The sequence below is a fragment of the Myodes glareolus genome, chromosome 12, assembly GCF_982192425.1.
Source record: "Myodes glareolus chromosome 12, mMyoGla1.1, whole genome shotgun sequence".
NCBI classification, from domain to species: Eukaryota; Metazoa; Chordata; class Mammalia; order Rodentia; family Cricetidae; genus Myodes; species Myodes glareolus.
This window is the reverse complement of record NC_142037.1, coordinates 44152981-44175746: the sequence shown is the minus strand read 5'-3', so window position 1 is coordinate 44175746 and position 22766 is coordinate 44152981. Positions and strand designations below refer to the sequence as shown.

The following is a 22766-nucleotide window of genomic DNA, read 5'->3' as shown; positions in this document are numbered from 1 at the left end:
TATTATATGTATATTTCTGCTCTTGATAAAGGTATCATGTTTGTGCAACTCATTTAAAACTAATGTATAATTTAAAATATACGTTAATAGATAATCATCTATAATAGTTAAGCTTGTAGTTATGCTAATTAGATTTTCTAGATGTACATGGATATTTATTCTTCAAACCTTTCAAAGATTACAGAATACGACATTTAAAATGTTTTAAGAACTTAGGACTTTTCACGACAGTGAGACACATCTACTCCTGGCAGCACCAATCTACTTCAAGAGGATGATGGCATCAATGAGTCTCCTCAAGGAGTTTGTTAGCCACTTGGGCAAGAAACTTCTCTTGCCTGAACTACTTGACTAGAAGGACCCACAGAAAAAATGACTGCTGAAGCTACCTAAAGGAGGTGTGACAGTCCTTCAGGGTCCCTGCTTCATGAAAGAGTCTGTTAGACATTCTGTAGGACACAGAAGAAAGTGATTAACAAACTGCCAATATAGGTGGAACTGTCTTTGAAATTTCCTGCTTCATGGAAAAGTCTGCCAGATACTATGGGTCAGTAGGCTGAAGATGGATGCTCAAACAATACAGAAGAACTTTGGGTGACTGTATAGGCAGCAAGATGTCTCTTTCAATTCTAGAGTTTTGGAAGTTGCTTACAATGAACTTTTTGTTTATTTCTGGAGTCTTTGATGAAGTTGAATAGTAGATATACTTTTCCTTAGTTATGATAAAGTAGATATAAGTATTGTAGCTATAATTCTTGTTTGATACCTGTTTTGATATATACAATTTTACTATATTAAAGTTAAAACCTTCCTTTTTATTTAAATAGAAAAGGGTAAATGATGTGGGAAGTCCTTCTGTATATGTGTTGCTTTTATTGGTTAATGAATAAAGAAACTGCTTTGGCCTGTGATAGGGCAGAATAGAGCTAGGCTGGGAAAACTAAACTGAATGCTGGGAGAAAGAAGGAAGAGTTGTGAGATGCCATTTAGCTGCCAGTGGGGAAAGACACAAGCTACCAGCTGGAACCTTGCAAGTAGGCCACAAGTCTCACAGTAAAATATAAAATAATGGAAATGGGTTAATTTTTGATGTAAGAGCAAGCTAGCAATATGTTTAATCTATTGGTTAAACAGTATTGTAAATAATATAGTTTTTGAGTGATTATTTCAAATTAGGGCAGTCGGGAAATGAACAGTCAGGAGCAAGGCCCCATCTCTTAAAGGTTCCATCATCCACAGTCACATTGGAGAACAGGCTTTTAGGACAGGACCCTTTGCTGCAAAAAATGATCCAAGTCAAACCATCAAAAGCCAAAAAGACTCTTCATAAGAAGGCGAAAAGTGACAAAGAGCTCACAGAATAAGGTGGGGGGGGGGGGTTCTGAAGAGATCAATAACTGACCCTCACAGAAACCAGGAAGTCTGGAAGCACCAGGATAACATATTCAAAATGCCAAAAGAAACTGTCAGCTGAGAAGTCTGTAACCAGTGATTATCCTTCAAAACATGAAGAAAAAATTGAGACATTTCTAGATAACAAAAACAGATCATTCACCCATAGCTGGGCCTAGGTACAGGGAAATCAGGCTGACATAAATGCTCACTGGACAACCATTCAAATTCACCCAAAGAAACTGTAAAATAAACTGCATGGGTAAATACGAAGACGTAAACATGCTTTTGTCTGTGCTTCCCTTTCACAGCCTTAAAAGACAACTTTATAAAATAATGATGATAAACCTGGCAGGAGACTTTTCTGTGTGAAAGTGTATGTTTACGCAGCTGAGTGAAATGTGGGGATAGGAGGGCGGGGCACACACACGCTTATGGAAGGAAGCCCAGGTCAACTTTGGGCATCATGCCTCAAACATTTCATCCTTGATTTATAAAACAGGACCTCTTACTTGGTCTGAACCTCACCAATTAGGTGAGGGCAGGGTGCTCTGTCTGTCCCTGTCTCCCCAGCGCTGGGAAGACAAGCACGTGACATTGCACCCAACTTTTTTTTCTTCTTTCTTTCTTTCTTTTCTTTTTATTTTAATCATTCATTTATTTATTTTAGCCTTTTGAGGTAGGGTTTTTCTGTGTAACAGCTCTGGATGTCCTAGAACTCACTTTGTAAACCAGGTTGGCCTCAAACTCAGAATGATTCACCTGCCTCTGCCTGCCAAGGGCTGAGATTAAAGGTGTGTGCCACCACTGCCCGGCTATACACCCAGCTTTTTCATGTGGTTTCTGAGAAACAAACTAAGATCTCTTCTCATGCTTGCATGGTCATTCCTTTAACTTTCACCAGACCCCAGACTCAGGTAAAAGGGTATAATTCACATGACAATAATAGCATAAAAACGGGGGGAAGGGCCAGACAGACACCATTTAGATACTGAGACAAAGGGTTTTTTATATATTTGTATGTGCATATAAACATATGTGTGTGTGCATATACATATGTGTAGATATACAGATGCACACATATATGCGTGTACATACATGTACGTGTGTGTATTACCACATAAGTAAGCACTAATCTGAACAACATTGCTTTAAAGGGTTAAATATCATACCCAAAGACTGGAATACAGACTAGAAGAGGAGGGTAGCAAGACTGAGCCTAAGGCCAGATCAAAACAGCTAAGGGCTGACCCTTCCCAAGGTCAACTTAATTTCCCAGGATATTAGAAACATACTTAAAATTTTTTTGAGTGACAAAGTGAGATTATTTTGAGCAATAAAGTGACTGCAAGTTGTTTGAGAAATGCCAATCAAAACTCTATGCCATCACTTTGCACATAAGAGGATGGCTACAGCTAAAAAGGCAGAGCCTGGCGACACAGGTCTCCAGTACCAGAGAAACATGAGACTAAGACAGAAAGATCAGAGGCTGGCTGAGTAACACAGTGAGTTCAAAGTCATGCCCTGCCTGAAATTCTAACTAAATCTGAGAAGGCTAGGGGTGCAGCTCAATGGATAGTGCTTGTACAGCAGTCATGAAGTCCGGGCTTCAACTCCTAGTATCTCAAAACAACATCAACCAAAGGAGACAGGAAAAGTGTTAATGAGGGCATGGGGAAACAGGAATCACGATACACTCCTGATGGCATGTAAAATGGTGAAACTGCTTTGAAAGTCATGTTAATAATTACTCAAAACTTTAAACAGGGCTACAGTATGGCCAAGCAACTCCTTTCCTATGTCTATTTGCAATAGCAACAACAAAACCATTTTTATATAAAATTTTCTTTAATATTATTTGCAACAGACCCAACTAGAAACAATGCCCATCCAAATGCCCATCAACTAAAGAACAAGTAAAATAAACGTAAACTATTCATATAATGGGATATTATTCAGTCATAAAGAGCAATGAAGTAACGCATGCTACAACATCAAACATCCCACTAATAAAATAAGCCAGATGGAGAAAGCATTTGGTATATGACCCCACTGCCATGACATGTCCAGGGCAGGCAACTGCAGAGCAACATAAAATAGAGCAGTAGTGACTGCCCAAGGCTAGAGATAAGGAAAGGAGAAAGGAGGGCATGGAAGGAGGGACCATCATGTTTTCTCGCTTTTCCTTTTAGGAGTACCAAAGCTCCTCTGAGGTGCGGTGGTGGTGATGACTGCACAGCTCAGGACAACTAGGAAGAACTGGATGGTTATTCTAAGAGAGTGGACTTCGGGCTCAGAGAGACAGTTCAGCAGTTAAGAGCATCGCTGCTCTTGTAGAAGACCCAACACAGACATCACATGGCACACAACCACGGGGATCTGATACCCTGCTGGCCTCTCCAGGCATATGCTCACATGCACTGCACACATACACTCAGACATACACATATCCATAAAATAAATCTTCTTTAAATGTGAACTGTATAGTGTATAGTGTATGAATTAAATCTCAATAAAGAAAATTTACAACAATGGAGAGGTTCAGCAACATAGATGAACCTCAAATTCATCTTCTTAGTGGAAAAAAGGCAGATGCATGCATACATACATTACACACACACACACACACACACAGATCACTATTTTCATGAAACTAAAGAATAGATGCAGCTGATTGAGTATGGCAAAGAAGAAAACAGTGGTTTCCGTGCAGGGAAAGCAAAGACAAGAAGAAACTGAGAGGTGATGAGAGTGATCATGATGTTCACACAAATGACCAAAACTAACCAAATATAAACTTATTTTCACTACATGTGTTTTGTTAATCTAATGTCCAACTCCAGCCACAGTATATGGTAAACATGGACTTTCTGATAGAAGCCATAAACGAGAAAAGGAGATGCCTTGGACAGATGTAACCACTCCAAAGCAAATGACAGAAACCGAGAAAAGCACTATGCTCTACTGCACAAAACTGATAGCAGCACCCTGGGTTCACAGCAGCTCTGATTATTTATTTAATGCCCACAATAAAATTTTAAAAAGTACTAATTCACAAGTATCATTTCTTACTGTAGTTCTGTGGGACAAGTTCCGGGTTCTTGGGTGTTTTCAGCTTGTAGGACACATCTCCAATATTAACTGTATCACCTAAAAAAGAAGAAATACAATCATTACAGGAGACAAGTGACATACACCATACTCTTGCAATGACAATCCTCGGGACCTCCAAGGTGGGACACTACACAAATGTACCAGGCACACATCTGACATTTCCATCCACAGTGTAAGCCATACCAGAAAGAAGTGAGCACTGAGAAAATTCACATTTCAGGAACCAGGCTGTCAAAAAACACTAAACTGTATCAACCAGACTTAGGCTTTATGTCAACAGCAATACTAATTCAGGCAACAACTATACAGAAAAATTTGTTTTTTAAAGTTTTAATTTTTTAGCATTTATTCATTATATTAGGAGGATGTGTATATGTGGAGGTCAGAGGGAACCACCTCACTGACCTTGATCAGATTTTACTATAGCTACTTTTAAGATCTGACTCTATGTTCCCCACAGACTCATGACTTGAACACATAGCTGGTGAAACCATTTCAACAGATTCTGGAGGCTTTCTGGGGTGGAACCTAGGTGAGAAGAACAAGTCACTGGGGGTAAGCAAAGTCCTTAGGGTATCTCTGGCCACTTTCTTTCTCTGGTCCAGGCCCCTCTGAATACAACAGCCCTGTGCCATCCCTTCCCTACCATAATGGACTGAGCTGTCTGAAACGAGAAGCCAAATAAATGTTTTTTCCTCTAAAATATCTATGTCAAGTAATTTGGTCACAGTGGTACGAAAATAATACAGAAAATCGGTACCAAACTGATAGGAGCAAGGCATCCCCACTCTATCGGCACATAGGATTACAGATCCAAGGAAAGCATGTCTCCTTGTCCCAGTAGACTCCACTGTCAGCACCAAGAACACTGACATTGTAGGACAAACTACATAATCGGTGAACTCAACAGCTTACATCCGAAAGCTCTGACCCGTCAAGATGTCAGTCAACCACCAACCTTTGCTCTCTTTACTTCTTGGTTCTTCCTCCCCACTTGGCACTTCTTGGTGCCTTTCCCTACAATTAGGCTTTCCTGAGCCTGTGCTCTTGTAATTGGTCCATCAACCAATCAGAATTTCCATAGACATTCAAATTAGCCAGGCAAATTAATCCCACCCTAATTTATATATTGGTGGCACCAAATGATTCCTAGGACATAATGACGCCTGCTCCAAAACACTATTTAGCAGCCCGTTTTCGTGACCCCTTTTGCTGGAGGGTAACTAGTACTCTCTTTTACAAGTAAAACCTGCTTGCTCATCCTTCTTCTGTTGTCCTTAATGACTGTGAGAAAACAAACTCAGCATGGACCCAGGAAACAGGTAACAATAAGAGGGGTCATTAATGACTGAACATGATCATGTAGTTCTTAGGTCTTAGGAACTAGTTTGTGGACAGGAAGTTTGGATGCAGGCCAGAGAAGTCCTCGGATGCTGTAAGCAGAGCAACAGTGAACTCTGATGGGAGCTTAGGTAACAGGAATAGCAACACAAAGTCACCCAGTGGACTCCACTCACGAGGTTCCAGATGGGGAAAAGGACGTTATCAAGGACAAATGACAGTGTTTTCATGCTCTGCTCCAGCTAAGAACTTTTCTATATCGTGTTTATATACTGTGAATTTGAGTAAGACTGATTTCAAAATAACAGACTAATTAATTTTACAGAGGAAATTTCAAACCTTTATAGCATTCAGGCTGTGGCATGGCCATTATTATGCTTTACTCAGTCTTTTATTGAAATAAGGAAAAATCAGAGCTGAAGGATTTCAAAACTATGCGGTCTACACAGGAAAGGAACATAATAAAAGTTGACAAGGATGCCAGGTGGTGGCAGCACACATTTAATCCCAGCACTTGGGAGGCAGAGGCAGGTGGCTCTCTGTGAGTTCATGGCCATCCTGGTCTACAAGAGCTAGTACCAGGACATCGGGGCTATACACAGAGAAACCCCGTCTCAAAAAGCAAAAGAAGAAAACGTTGACAAAGAAAATGTAGCTGGTTTTGTTTTGTTTTTCTCTGTCAACACTACTAGGGATGGAACCAGGACCTAGGCAAGTACTCAACCACACAGCTATATGCCCAGCCCCTAGTACATGGTTTTGAGGATGGGAGTCATACTAAAGATTGGCTGTAAGGCCTCTTACTTGCTAAGTAAACACTCTACCACTGAGCTATATCCAAAACAAAGGGCACAATGGGTAAAGAAATATGGACAATTAAAAACAAAACCAATAGCAAAAGTGCCCTGAAGGCATTTCAGACACAGTGTGGGGACATGGGGGTGAGGTACCCAAGAACACTGGAGTCTAGACAGCACTGCCACAGGCACCAGACAACAGACACAGACGTCCATGATCTTGTCTGACCTTCCACTGGTAGTCTCCCATTCCTGCCTTTCGGGATATGCCATTGTATACTAAAAGCACATGGTTTTCTTTTCGATTTTCCAGAGATTCACGGCTGAGTTTGGCCTGAGTATCAGAGGAGACTTTGAAATAATACTGGAAGTGTCAAGATTGAAGGGACTCCTGGGTATTGACTGGATACATTGTACTCATGAGATGGCAATGAGCCTTTGAGAGCCAGGGACAGGATTTTATGAAATCCTTTAAAGTTCACTATAGGTTCATGATTTGAGCACTTGGTCCCTGATTGGTGGTCCTATTTTAGAAGGTTCTAGAACCTTCAGGAGGTGAGTCCTTCCTGGAGGAAATAGGTTCCTAGGTGTGTCCTCAAGGTATCTTTCCCTGGCTGTTTCCCAACCCACCACAATGTGAGCGGCTCCCACACCATGACAGACTGAACCCTCTGAAATCCTAAGTGGAAATCAATCTCTCATCCTTTAAATTGCCTGTGGCAGGCATGTGGATTCCAGTGAAGAGAAAAGTTAGCTAACATCATCATCCAAAGCATCAATAGGGCAGGCTCTCACATTCTTTCAGATCTTTTCAAGTCATGTTCTCTAGTAACCTGATCTCAAAATTAACTATTTCCAGGCCACAGAAAGTGACCTAAATCATATCAAGTGGCATAAATGTTGAGAATTCTAGATTGAGGGAATCAAGTGAGAGGGAGAGGAAGTTCTCAACATCTACAGAGTTCGATCTTGTAAGGCAACACTAACCTCTTGTTCTACAGTGCAGGACTAAACCAATCTCCCTCTACTGTGTTCTCTCCAACAGCAAAATTGGCAAGTAACACCATTGGCATCTAGAACTTTGTTTAGAACAGTCTCAAAGACACACAGAAAAAGTAGCTCAGAAAAAGCAGCTCTTCAAAAGCTGGTCTTTCAGCCTGGCTAGCTGGAAGCTGTAGAGGTACACTGGACACCAAGCCCCTAGACTGCTGATGACAAAGCTGGCTAACACTTGTTGGATGCTTCCTACCTTCTAAGTCTTTCACAGTTTCAAAAGAACCTTCTAAAACAGAGACTTTCAAATGAGAAATTCTATGCCTCTGAGAAAGTATTTTATGTGTGATAGAATTTATTAAATACACATGAAAAAACTAAGAGAAGAAAAGCACTCTACACAGAGTTAAATCCTTATTAGGTATAATGTTAGCTGCCAGGAGGTACCAAGGCAAAACCACTGAAAACAAAATCATGAGGGTTATAAACGTCCTCCATAATCCACCAGGCCTCCTCCCCAGGCAACTTTCTCTTTCTTTTTCTCTCACAGAATGTCTTGAAGACTCACAACACACAGCACCATGTGGAACCTGCGGCGGAGTCAGTGTCTCCACCACGGCCACTGAATTTCTGTAGTGTAACACAACAGCCTTGACTTCAGCAAGTCCCTGGGAATCCACCTCATTCTTCCACATACATGGTTGGCCATGGTGATGTTATCTACAATCCTAGTGCTGGGGAGGCTTCAGCAGGAAGACAGTTCAAAGGCAGTCTGTACTACATACTGAGATCTCCACAAAGAGATTTAAAGAGCTTTATAATAAAATTATTATACACAATGTTAAAATATAACAATCAATGGAGACAAATATCTACAGAACTAGCAACAACCAATAAGAAAAACGCAAACCTCCAAACAGAAATACTGACTGGATATATAGATAGGCAATTCACAAAAAATTCAAACTAATAAGCATAGGGAGAAATACTTAACCACCCGATGACTTAGGTGATAGAAACTGAATGATAAGCCAATCGTTAGATATGAGATCTGCAAGAAATTTTCCAATTTGGTGATGCTGGGTGGAGACGGAAACAGCACTCCAACATTACCAGAGAGAGCTGCAGCCTGGTACAGGCTTTGAGGGATTTCTAGTTCTCATCCTTTGCCGCTTATTCTCATCATCCTAGGAGGCACATACAAGGTGTTTGTGCTATGGCCTCAACATTTGTCCCAACAAAATCTACCTCCAAGGCAATGTTATGAAGATGTAGAGTCCTTGCGAATTGGTTAATTCATAAGGGTAGAGCCTCCTGAATGAAACTACTGCCCATATAAAACAGGCTTCCTGTTTATAACTCATATATAACTCAAAGGCTAATGGCATCAGAGAGCATCTGAGACCTGTATCAGAAATTCCCCTGCTGTGCCGTAACCACCCACCTAACATTTCCACCAACGTCTGAAAAAAGTCCTGTTTCATGACTTTATTTGTTCTACTACAATAAAAAAAGGTTTCATGAAACTATTACTACATTAGAACATGAATCTGTGTTCATGGTCCACAATCACTCATATGTGACTCCAGAATAAACCTCCTCTTATTCTTTTGTAGTAAGAATTGAAATTTACATTACCATAATTTATGGTAGTTGTTACACTAGCCCAGACAGATATTTGTTAATATTTTTCAGCAGAAAAAGATACTAATAGAATTACAAAATAAACCAAGGAATAGATAGGCTATAATCTCTTTATTGGGATGTGTTGTTGTTGGAGAAGGTTATTTGTTTGTATTTGGGGCTGGGTTTTGCTGTTGTTATTGTTTAAGATGGGGTGTCAAGTAGCCCAGGCTAGCCTCCATCTGGCTATGCACCCAAAATTCTAAAATTACAACACACACTACCTCATCCAGTTTATGCAGTGTTTAAGGCAGAAGCAAAGGCTTTACGAATGTTGGCAAGCACTCTACCAATGGAGGTGCATCTATAATCACCTTTACTATGATTTTTTTAAAAAGTAAGAAAGTTTTCAGTATTTAGAACTGAACATCTGATCTTTGCACTAAAAACTACTCCCCAGTTGTACTAACGGCAACTTGAAATCAGTCTTTTCCCTCTTACAATGCAACCTGAATGTGGGATGTCCTTCTATATGCTATGAATATGTGTTATTAACAATGGTTAATAAAGAAGCTGCTTTGGTCTATGGCAGGACAGAACATAGTTAGTTGGAAAATCCAAACAAAGATACAGGGAAAAAGAAGGTGAGGTTTGAGAGATGCCAGCAGCCACCAGAGAAACAAGAAGTAACAAGCCATGAATCTTATGGTAAAATATAGAAAATAAAAATGGGTTAAGTTGTAAGAACTAGTAAATAATAAGCCTGAGCTAATAGGCCAAACTAATATTAATATTGTAACTAATGTTAAGTCTCAGAGTGGCTATTTGGAAACTGGTGGGTGGGAAAGAATCCTCCAGTTAAATCAACCATGACAGTCCCAGGCAGCCTTCTCTCATACCCCCTACAGATCTACTGCTTCTGGTCTGGTTCTCCACAATTTAGCTTCAACAGAGCTGCTATAACAACCAAATATTATCAGAGACAAGTCATGATAGCTACTGGTTAATCCTCTGGGCTTTGTAATGGCCTAGAAAGGATGTTTCTAATCTGACTCCTGCATTTCCTCTCGGATCTCTTCTCCAACTATTTGCACTCCTTCAATTACAGCCACAATCATCTCACTAGACACTTAAGATTAGTGTCTGGTGGGGGGGGGAGGCAGTTTACTGTTGTAATTAAAACATCATAACCAAAATCAGTTTGGAGAGGAAAGGGCTTATTTGGCTTACACTTCCACATCTTAGTCCATCATTAAAAGAAATCAGGACAGGAACTCAAACAGAGCTGGAACCTAGAGGCTAGAGCTGATGCAGAGGCTGTGGAGTGATGCTGCTTACTAGCTTGCTCCTCTTGACTTGTTCAGCCTGCTTTCTTATAGCATCTAGCACCACTGGGCCAGAGGTGGTAACACAGAGATCTGGGCCCTCTCAAACCCATCATCAATCAAGAAAATACACCACAGGTTTCCAACAAGCCAGACTTGTTCGGGGGGGGGGGGGGTGCATTTTTCCAACTGAGGTTCCCTCTTCCCAAATTGTGCCGACTTGACACATAGTTACCAGCACAATGAACATGCCGAACCATTTTCAGGCTTTTGCACTAAATATTCCTATTGAGTGAAACCCTTTCCCCAGGCAGAGCCAATTGTCAGAGTGCTAGAGAGGAGCAAACAGAATTCTGGATCATCCAAAATGAGGCACTGAAAGAACATAATCATTAGTTACACACACCATTCTAAGCAAAATCCTGTATAAACATACTTTCAAATTGTCCTTCCCTTTTTTCCAGCTAAAACTTTCTGGAGAAAAGCAAACTTGCTCCAGAGCTTTCTGGTCTGCCATCACACCCCAACCCCAGCACTCTAGCACAAGACGGTACTCGGGCTGACTTTGTGCTGACCCTTTATGTTCCATTTCTCCAGGCTGGGACTCTAGGATTGTGCCACCACATTTTCCTGCCTTTTAGAAATGCAAAGTGAACATGCCCAAAGGCCTTCTTGACCACCACTGTTATAATACGAACAGAATATGCTCCAAAATGTCCTAGCGCTCCATTTTAACATTTCAAACATGTATGTGTTTCATGGGCTTAAGTTAAGCATGCCCAAAAATGTAGCCATCTTTTCTTTTGAACAGTAAAGTAAGTATGCTCAGGAATGTACCCATGAAATACTTTCCTATATGACTATAAAATAGACTGCCAGAAAAAAATTTCCATGCTTCCTTTCTTTTGCTGAAAGAGGGCATTATTTTGGGATGATTCCATGCTATTCTTACCTGTTATACATAAGAAATCCTTCTCCACTCTTATTGTTTGAGCCTGCCTGGTTTGGGCCTCACACCCAGTAAAATGTCAATTCATTGCATTTCATTGTATGATAAAGAACCACATGAAGATGAGGGCAGAATTCAAAACAAGGGGAATGCAGTACTCTGTAACTAACAACAATAGAAAACCATTACACCCCGAGGGGCTCCAGAGAGAACAATAGATCAGGTACCTAGATCACCCTCCTAACAGTTGTCCTCTGTGGAAAAATACAGCAAACCTATGGGAGTGACTGACAAGGAGGGATCTGGAGAATATCTCTTAAAAAATAATAATCTCAAAAGAATTGAGAGTAGAAATAAACCCAAATATGGCCAGATAATTTAATATGTTCGTCTCCGTAAGTAAAGAAAGAAGCAGGGATATATGGCGCCAAGACAAGTGGTAGAGCTGAGGACAGAGACCCTGAGCCTACTCAGACCACTTAACCTAAAGGCAAATAACAGCATGATACATATTTTTAATGTGCCTGTAATGTTAGCCAAAATATTTTATGGCTTGGCATAACACAAGCCTCAGTAAATTTCAAAGGATTAAAATCCTAAAGTATGTTTCTTGACCATAATGAAATTAAATTAGAAATCAATGACAAAAAGAGTAAATGAAAGATCTCCCCAAACATTTAACCATGAAGCTAGAGACTTTTTAAAAACACAAAGGAAGAACCCACAATGGAAATTGTTTTCATTGAGAAATGAGGCAATGGTCAACTAACCATGTCTCCTGCAGACACAAAGGAGGCGGCATGACATGGACATGAACCAGGCATTTCATCATTTCTGCCTGAAGAATCATGAACTTGTCCATCTTTGGCTAGAGTGCTGAACTTAGGAGCCATCAAACTCATACAATACGGTATTGGCCTATAGGCTGAAGATGGATGCCCCAACATTGCAAAGGAACATTGGGTGACAGTCCAAGCAGTCAGATGTCTGTCATTTCTAGAGTGTTTATAAGTAGTTTGCAATGTACTTTTTGTTTACTTAAATAATATGATATACTTCTGGTGTCTTTGATGGAGTTGAAGACTAGACAGTTACAGTTACAGTTTTTCTTAGATATGATAGCAAGTAAGTTAGTTATAAAACTTTGAATTTACTGAGATAGTATAAATTATTCTTTAAATTTACCAGACACACATTATATGGAATTCAGTACATTGTGAACATAATCTTTACTTGATAATTGTTTTTATTGTATACAGTATTACTATGTTCAAGTTAAAAATTTTTCATTTTTGTTTCAGAAAGAAAAAAGGGGGAAATGTTGGGGAATATTATTTTCAGGTGTGTGACTTTTTTAGGCTGCATCTGTTTAACTTTGTGAAGCTGTGTTGCTGTCCCTGTCTAAAACACCTGATGGTCTCAATAAAAAGATGAATGGCAGGTAGTGAGGCAGGAGTAAGAATAGGCAGGGCTAGCAAGCAGGGAGTACAAATGGAAGGAGATATCTGAGAGGATAAAAGAGCAAGGAGCAAGAGAACAAGGAAAGGAGGACATCAGGGACCAGTCCCCCCAGACAGTCACCGAGTAAGAAGGAAAGTAAGATATACAGAATTAAGAAACATGAAGGTCCAGAGGCAAAAGGTAGTCAGGATTATTTAAGAAAAGCCAGCAAGAAACAAGCCAAGACCAGGCATTCATAAATAATAATAAGCCTCCCAGTGTATGATTTATTTGAGAGCTGACTGGTGGGCCTCACAAAACAGCAATCATTCTGCCCTTAACACAACTCCTAAATGTCTACTTGGGCTCATCACTCCCCCACACTGCACAGCTGCCAGTGGACTATGGCACATTTACCCACTGTCTACAGACACCTTTACTTCAACCTGAGTAAAAATGAAATCTAGGCTCTGCCTGCGCACTCATCTCCAGCCAGCTCTTCCCTCGCATTCTGGCTCTAGTGACTGGCCTGTGCCTTCAGCCTACTCTCCATTTAGGAAACTGCTCCTCCATAGCTTCACCTCCTCCACTAAATCTTTTTCTCTGACACAATCTCCTCTCCCCTCAAGAACATATTATCACATTCTTTTCTGCAAGCATTTCTCATGTTGTGGTGCAGAAGAATTGTCTTTTTTAAATTAACACTGAATTAAATAAACACTGATTGGCCAGGCAGGAAATATAGGTGGGTCAACCAGACAGGAAGTAGAGGTGGGGCAATGAGAACAGGAGTATGCTAGGAAGAAGGAAGCTCCCTCCGTAGTTCTGCCAAGACCACCGAAGAAGCAAGATGTGAGCTGCCTCGCTGAGAAAGGTGCCGAGCCATGTGGCTAACATAGATAAGAATAATGGGTTAATATAAGCTACAAGAGCGAATAAGTAGCTTGAGCTATTGGGCCAATCAGTTTATTATCTTATGGAGATCTCTGTGTGATTTTCTTTGAGACCTTGCCAGCTGTGGGGTACCGGGTGGGACAGAAACCCCAAAAAGCAGGCCCCTTCATGTTACAACATTGTATTATCATTCCTGATTGGGAAGGCTAGAGAGATGGCTCAGTACTTGCTACTCTTCCAGAGGACACAGGTTCCATTCTAGGCACCCATTTGGCAGCCCATAATTGTCTGAAACTCTGGGGTATTTAATGTCATCTTCTAACCTTCAAGGGCACTAGGCACAAAAGTGGTACACATTCATATATGTAGGTAAAACATCCATACACATAAATTTTAATTCATTAATTCATGATTATTAAAAGTTAATAGTAAGTATTTATTGTTTTTCTTATTTTACAAAGACTTGGGATGAAGTGATACAAGCCTTTTCCAAGGGTACAGAGCACAGTAGTCTTTCAGAATCCATTTTCAGACTTCCACATCCAAGTGTTCAGAATAGCCCCTTCTCTGACTTATTTTACTACAGTACACTGTGTCACGGCACCAACTAAAGGAACATATATGTGAATGGTCAAAACCAGCATCCTTTAAACACTATAACACTATTCAAGTCAACGTAAATAAAATTGTCTTGAGATATTAATGTTTGTACTAAAAGCAAAGACTTGCTTCAGAGCTATTTTGGTCAGTGCCAGCTTGTGTCAAATAAAGCATATTATAGACTAGGGACATAACTCTTATCAATAAGCCAAGATGGGAAATGTCAGACAGCAAAGAATAGAAAACTTCAAACACAGCTTTTGAACACACTTGAAGATAAGATAACCCTCAGCTTGTCTCAATTCTTATCTTGAAAATACACAACCGCTTTTTTTTAAAGATTTACTGTTGATGGCCAGCAAGATGGCATGGGAGTGGGAGGGGGAGGAGCCTGCCTCTAAGCCTGAAGAGCCGAGTAAAGCCCTGAACCCACATGGAGGAAGGAGAAAACCAGCTCCTGAAAACTGGCCTGACTTCTGTGTAGGGTAAAAGGGAGAACTGGAGCAGGAAACTGACCAATCACTGAACACCCTGACTCTGAACCCAGAGTCATAGAAAGAAACTCACCCTATATTTGAGACCTGGGTCAGGGAGAGAAACATCTTTATCCCTGAACCCGGGACTAAAGACATGTGCTCTGGCTCTGAAACTAGTATCAAAGAAACACATATTGTCCCTAGAATTAGAGTCAGTGAAAGAAATATGCCCTGGTCCTAAGATTAGAGTCAAAAAGCTAAAAAGGACCAGTGAAAGAAACACAGTTTGGCCATGAAGTCGGAGCCATCTCAGCTAAACTGACCAAGCCCTGAGCAGGGAAAAATTAACCAATCCCCCGTCTCCCTGGGAAAAAAAATGCCGCCCCTAAGAAGCCCTATATAAGCCTCTCCACCCCTTCAGTTAAGAGCAGCATTTAAGTGGCAGAGGCAACCACTCTCCTGGACTCCTCCTTCCCAAATTAATGTTTTTCTCAAAAGAGTCTTAGGTGACAACGATGGAGCAAAGCAGAAGAACCTTGCTAGGACTCCTTAAGGGGGCTAAGTAAGGACAGCGGGAGGCGGGGGAGGTATCAACTTTTCGACAGAGCTGGAGATTGCTACATTTCTGCTGGGGTCTTCCCCTAGCAGAGTGTTACCAGAAGAAACATCTTGGGCAGAAAGAAGCAGATAGCTCTGCTAGGATGCTCCCACAAGGGAACAGAGCAGAACTCAGATGTAGAAGCTCTCCAGGAGAAGAGCAGGATCTCTATATCCTGCGGGGAGACCGTCCCCCACAGCACCCCAGCTTCAGGTAGCCTGGCTTCCCAATAGTCAGGATACCTTTCCTCCAGGGCTGAGATGTCCCATTGCAGCTCCAGCCTCCAGAGCTGTCCTATTGCGGCTCTACCCCTCCAGAGCCATCCTACTGAGGCTCTAAGTAGATCCTGGCTTCCCCGTAAGTCAGGATATCCCAATACCATCACCGTACCATATTACCCTATACTGTGTACATGGTCACACACAAAAAAGAAATAAGATACATTTTAAGGGCACTGATGAACAACTGAAATATTTCATATAATTGATAACTGTTGCTTATTCATTAAATTTAATTAATAATTCCTAGTAGAATACTATAAAACTCTCCACAACAGTCTGGCTGAATATCAGAGAGAACTTACATGTTTCAGAACAAATGTGTACCTTTCAACTAGATAGACAAAAATTTATTCTTGAATAACATCATGAAGTATGCAACCCCATTAGTTATTTCCCATCATATAAAACTATTTCCATACCTTTATTATGACATTGTTGAACACCAGTCTCTGCACCAAGTAGATTTATGTTTTACTAAATACATCAAAAGTATGAGCATCAAGCTTTAAAAATTAACAAATTTCCAATTCTTATAAGTGATTTTTATTTAATTATTCCCCAAGCCCAATCAATACAGCTTAATACACATTTAATAAAGAACATCATGTCTGTACCACAGTCCTTGATTCATGAAACTCTAACCTTAATACTGTATTCTTTTTATCAATTTAAAAAAGATCAAAGCTACAAAATCATTTATTATGAAATATGTTATCAATGTAATGAATGTATGGCATATATAGTCACAAATGTAACCACAAGAATAAGTTTTTTGTCTATCTAGTTGAAAGGTACACATTTGTTCTGAAAACCAGTTCAAAGATGTCCCAAACTTATTTCTCAACAGGTTTTGAAATTTTCACTCATTAAACTATATTATACTCAATTTAACTAAAAGGTGAAACTGTTTTTCCTGTCAGAAAGGCAAACTAACGGTTGGTTTAACAGTACAGATACCTTTGTTAATAGTGAAAACTTTAAGAGTTTGACAAAATGTATTTAAACATGTCATAAACTAAAGTATATTCTCAATATTTAAAAAATTGTATTAGCAAATGTATATTGAAATTAATAGTTTTTGTTTGTCCCCAAATACTGGTAAAATAGACATCAAGAATAGAACTGATAATGTTATTTGATAAATTTTAGTGAAGTGATTTTAATGACCCTTCAAAAAATAATATACAAATAACTTCAGTATCCAAGCACAACACTTTTCTATAAGTCAGGAGCCTTCTGACTGTCCTAGTTCACTTCCTGGTGTTGTGACAAACACCATGACCAAATGGAGTCTGGGGAGAAAAGGATTTAATACATCGCACAGGGTTGAGCCTGTCATTGAGGTAAGCATAGGCAGGAATTAGGGCATAAAGTCATGGAGAAACACAGCCTACTGGCTTGCTTTTCATGCTTAGCCTGCACCCCTACACAACACAGGACAACAGGCCAGGCGCCACTCACAACGGGCTGGGCCATCCCAAATCACTAATCAAGAAAATACCCCACAGACCAATCTGATGAAGGCAGTTCCTCAATGGAGGTTGCTTCTTCCCCAGTAACTCCAGTTTGTGTCAAGTTGATAAAATCGAACCGATTCTATGTCTATTGCCAACAAAATTGAGTAAGACCCTAAGCAAGTTGTCAATTAGTACAGATCAAGATACTACTGTTGACATAAAATGTAGAAAGTCTGAGAAGACCTGAATGACACCTCTACATCAGAACTGCTTACATTCTAGCAATAATTAACATTCAATTGATTCATTCAACTAATAGTCATATTAATATGTTAATTAACATTAGGCAAAATTGGACTGAGAAAATAGCTTGTCATTAAAAGTTTTCTTTCCAAAGAGTTATCAAATTCTGTAACACTGATGTCATGTTGAACAATTATGTACTATAACAACAGAAGGTTTAATGAAACATTCAGATTTTCTTTGTTACAAAAAAGTAATATGAAAATAAAACTTCTAGGAAGAAAAAGCTTATCAGGTAAAATCATTATGTATAGAAATAAGTAAGGCTGAAATTCAAGCTCAAGGAGAGACAGGACTAAGGAATATCTGATGGCCAAGAGTTTCGAGTCTTTCCAGACATAGATGGAGCAAACAAACTACTGGGGTAGTCTACTTCCACTAAAAAAGAGACCTGTTCAAAACAAACAAAATTCATTTTAAATATCAGTGTTTGCCAGGCGGTGGTGATAAATGCCTTTAATAATCCCAGCACTTGGGAAGCAGAGGCAGGCGAATCTCTGTGAGTTCAACATCAGCTTGGTCTAAGAGTGAATTCCAGGACAGCCAGGATTGTTTCACAGAGAAACCCTGTCTCAAAAAACAAAATTCTCAATGTTTACAAGGTTTCTCTGTGAAACAGTACCCTTTGCTACCATTTATACCAATCAGGAAAACTTCTAGGTAACAACCTAAAAATACACAAAGCATATATATTTGCAAATCCTTTTAGCAGATGAAATAAAAAATATGTGTGAAGACTTGAGGACCACTGTTCAGTTTTCAAGAGGGTTTCTCTTGTTTGAGGGTGGATATTTTAATCATCACTATATCCTGTGCCAAATACAGTATCTCAAACTCTAGATATTCAACAAATGTTTGGCAAGAGAACAAATGATTGGTTTTAAATTAACTACTGTTTTCTTCTAAGATATTGTTTTCAAGCCCTGGATAGTAATTTTTCTGCATCCTTTGAACACATGCTATTTATGGGCATACTCCTAAGTCAAGCCACTTATAAAAGATTTATTTAAATGAGGTGGCTTAAAGGAAAATGTAAAAATCAATGTGGGGCAATGGTCTTGTGCCCTATAAAGATTTGTCACTTATATTGTTTTAATAAATGCTGATTGGCCAATAACCAGGAAAGAATTATAGGTGGTGCAACCAGAACAGGATAATTCTGGGAAGAGGAAAGGCTCAGTCTGCAGTTGTCAGCCAGACACAGAGGAAGCAAGATGAGAATGCCTCACTGATAAAGGTACTAAGCCACATGGCTAACACAGACAAGAATTACGGGTTAATGAAAGATGTAAGAATTAGTTAACAAGAAAGCCTGAGCTAACAGGCCAACTAATTTATGATTAATGTAGGCCTCTGTGTGTTTCTTTGGGACTGAATAGCTGTAGGACCAGGTGGGACAGAAATCTCTGTCAACAAATATAATTTATGCAGAAGAAACCAAGGCAGGCTTCTTCTGAGGTCAATCCTTTTCATTAAACCTAATTTAAGAATTTCAAAGTAGGATGCTATCACACATGTGTGCAATCCTAGAGGAGTACCACAAATCCAAGGCTGCTCAAGGCGGCACTGCCAGATTATTTCTCAAAACAACCAAATAATTAAAAAGACAGCCAGGTGTGGTGATCTACACTTTTAATCCCAGTAGTCAGAGGCATCAGTTCTCAGGGAGTTTGAGGTCAGCCTGGTCTGCACAGTGAGTTTCAGGACAGCCTGGTCTATATTGTGAGTTTCAGGCCAGTCAGGGCTACATCAGAACCTATAAAGTAATAATGAGAGATGAGGGTTAGGTTGTAGGCATGGTGGCATACCTTCTAATCCTTCCATGTTGAAGAGAAGAGAGGCAGAAGAATCCAAAGTACAAGGACATCTTTGGCAACATACAAAGCTTGAAGCTAGCCTAGACTATGTGAGACGCTGACTCAAAATAAAGAAAAATCAAGGGGGAGTGCACTTAAAATATAGGATAATCAGTGGCAACCACTAGATTAATTGCAATGAGCATATTTAACAAGTACAAATATAATGTTGCTGAATATTTAATTGTACTTATATAGGAAATAATGAAAAACACATATAAGACAAATCCATATAGTGCACAAAATTGTCAAAGATACCTATAGTCAATTATTAAATGTCTTTATTCATATATGGAACAAATATGCTTGAAATTTTTAATTAAAAAGGACCCTTTTATAAAAGCCAAGACCTTCCAAATGAACTTAAATTTAGAAAATACTTAAGTAGAAAGTTGTAATTTTATTTCTTAGAATGGTTTTTATTTAAAGGGATTTCTCAAAAGTGTATAAGAAAAAAATATGTTTAAGACAATAAAGTACCTTATATACAATAATTAATCTTATACAAATCCCTTTGGAGGTTACTCATTCAGGGGACAGCTGATGTGTTTAAATATACTAGATTCTTTACCCACTCGCTGACATCAAAATTCCTGCCTCCAACTGAAACCCTAACTCTGACCTTCACCCTACACCCCTAGAGATGGCATCCTGCACAAAATAGTCAGAATACCCCACTCTCAGGTCACAGTGACTATTTCAAAGATGAGTAGGTGCCTGAAGACTTGCCTGCCATAGAGAGCTTGGAAATTTTGTCCATGGTGGCAGGAAAAGATGCTATTTCTTTAACACTGTGAAATTCAAGAACGGTACAGGTCTGTCATTGGTGGTGCACACCTTTAATCCCAGGGCCCAGAAGGCAGATAGATGCCTATGAATTCTAGGCCAGGCAAAGTTGCACAGTGAGACCTTGTCTCAAAACAAACAGACATAAGATAAAAGAATGCAGCTCTAAGGTGCTGGTAAGCCTAGTGCTATTTCCTCGTGAAGAAATCCTGCCAGACACTAAAATTAATATAGCAAACTGAGTCCAGTGTCTGGGAACTATGAAGTACAAGGACCAAGGGTAAGGCAGGGAGCATACAAGCCCTGAAGGCATCTGAACTACAGCTATCCAATCTGGCCAGAAGAAACGGGACACCCCCTTGAATCCAACCAGGTAACAGGCTTTTCAGTGTACACTGTTTCCCCTAAAAACCAAATGGCTGTTGATTGACACTGTCATTCTAGTAAGGCAAAGGCAGGCCCAACAAGCATCACAATGTCATTTTACAGACAAAAGATGCTGAGGGAGGAAGAGAGCTCACTTTACCCCCAAAGACATTCTGAAAACAAACATTCCAATAAAAATAAGACAACCACTCACAAACGTTCATCAATAAGTGGATTACAGAGCAAATTAGGGCAAAAGATTCCCTGATCTTTCAAGGCACCCTTTTCTTTTTCCTTTACATTAAATATTAAAGGGAAAATTTGATCTGTCACATTTTTTTCTCTCTAGAATTTCACCAATTCTATCCTCCATGGCTCTGGCCTATTAAGACCAGCCAAGTCCATAAACCTTTTATTCTTTTCTTCAGTGTTTAATCAATACAGAATTTTACAATGAATAGCGGCAAGTTTTATTTTAAACTAATAATTTCCTTTTTGTTGTTGCTGCTGTTTGTTGTTATTTGAGATGGGGGCTCTCTACATATTCCTGGCTGTCCTGGAACTCGCTATGTAACCCAGGCTGACCTCGAATTCAGCTATCCATCTGCTTCTGCCTCCCAAAGGCATATATCACTACGCCCAGCTTTGATAAGTTTACTTTTTAACTCTTACATTTAGTGAGCATGTGTATATGTGTGTGTGTGTGTTCGAACTCACATGCTTCCTGAAAATGTTGCTACACAGCACTCAGAAGGCAGAGGTAGAAGGTTCTCTGTGAGTTCAAGGCCACCCTGATCTACACAGGGCTAGGACAGTCAGGACTACATGGAGAGTCCCTGCCTCAAACCTAAATAAATAAAATGTTACTACAGCTGATAATTTTAATTGTTTGCTAAGCCCTGAAAACACTGGATATTCTGTCCAGATATTTCAAGATCTTCACCAAGCTCAAAACTGCTGTATACATAATATTTCAGACATTCTCAAATGTGCATGTGATGTCCTAGAGACCATGGATTCCACTGATGAGCATGCTAACTTTCACCACACTTGGCACAGTTCCGTAGCCTTCCTCAGGATGTGATTGTAATGCTAAAGCCAACTTGGACTGAGGCTACCTTTGTACTTTGAGGCCTACTAATGAAAACCTATCCGACTTGGCTTTTATAACAGTGAGACTGAGCCAATCACAGTAGCTTAGTTAGGCCCAGTCACCAGCTGTCAATGATCAGACCCGGCTCAGATAAAGCACATGCTGTGCCGGAATCAAGCTGTTTCCACACCTCACTTCTGCAGTCTGGAAGCTGCTTGTCCACATCATCAGCATCTCTCTGAGTCTCTTCCACTTTGCGTTGCTAATTCTATTAAACTTAAATTCTTTTTTCTATTTTAACAGCTGCATGGACAAGTTGGCTCAGTTCAGGGTTCTCACCAGGGACACGGCTGACGTTTTGAACGGGATGATTTCTTATTTTGAGATGTTATTCTGTGCTTGTACCAGGAGCAGCTGGACCCACTGATGCCAACAGCATCCCCCTCCCTTGGTACATCTCAGGTATTGCCAAAGTCCCCAGAGTAAGGGGAATCACAAGGCTGAAAACCAATGCTTTAGTGACATCAGTTTTGTGTTTTGCTGTTTTGTACTAGAGACTGACTCAAGAGCCTTGCCCAGGCTAGGCAAGCACTCTATCACTGAGCTATATCCCCAGTCCGTATCATTTTTTAAGAAGTATACAAACCTTAGAGCAGATGTAAAAAATTAACAACAACAACTAAAAGTATCACTGGGTAGAGGTGGTGCACACCTTTAATCCCAGCACTCAGGAGGCAGGGACAGAATCTCTGTGAGCTCAAGACCAGCTTGGCGTAGAGAGCAAGTTCCAGGACAGCCAAGTCTACTATACAAAAAGCCCCTGTCTCGAAAACCAAAACAAAAATTTGAATGTATCAACAATGCCCATCTTAAGTCAGGATGTTACTACTATGAATCTCCCTAATGATTTATAAGGTTACAACTATACTAGATCTTACTGTCAAACTATTTAATTCACAATGGAACCAGAAGATTCTGAGTCAAAACTACTCTGTTATAGTCAAAGTAGACAATGAGCTCTACAAGGCACAGATAAATACCTGGCAGATACAGAGTTAAGACTAAACCATCGCCGCCATTTT

General features: G+C 39.9%; 1 protein-coding gene across 1 annotated transcript in view; it reads right to left on the bottom strand.

The window, feature by feature from the left end:
* The window catches only part of Vwa8 (von Willebrand factor A domain containing 8), a 327640-nt gene that overhangs the window by 301609 nt on the left and 3265 nt on the right, over positions 1-22766 (bottom strand). The window contains exon 2 of the mRNA XM_048422107.3: positions 4465-4542. Within this exon, the coding sequence (XP_048278064.1) occupies positions 4465-4542 (78 nt within the window). The remainder of the gene's footprint in view (positions 1-4464; positions 4543-22766) is intronic.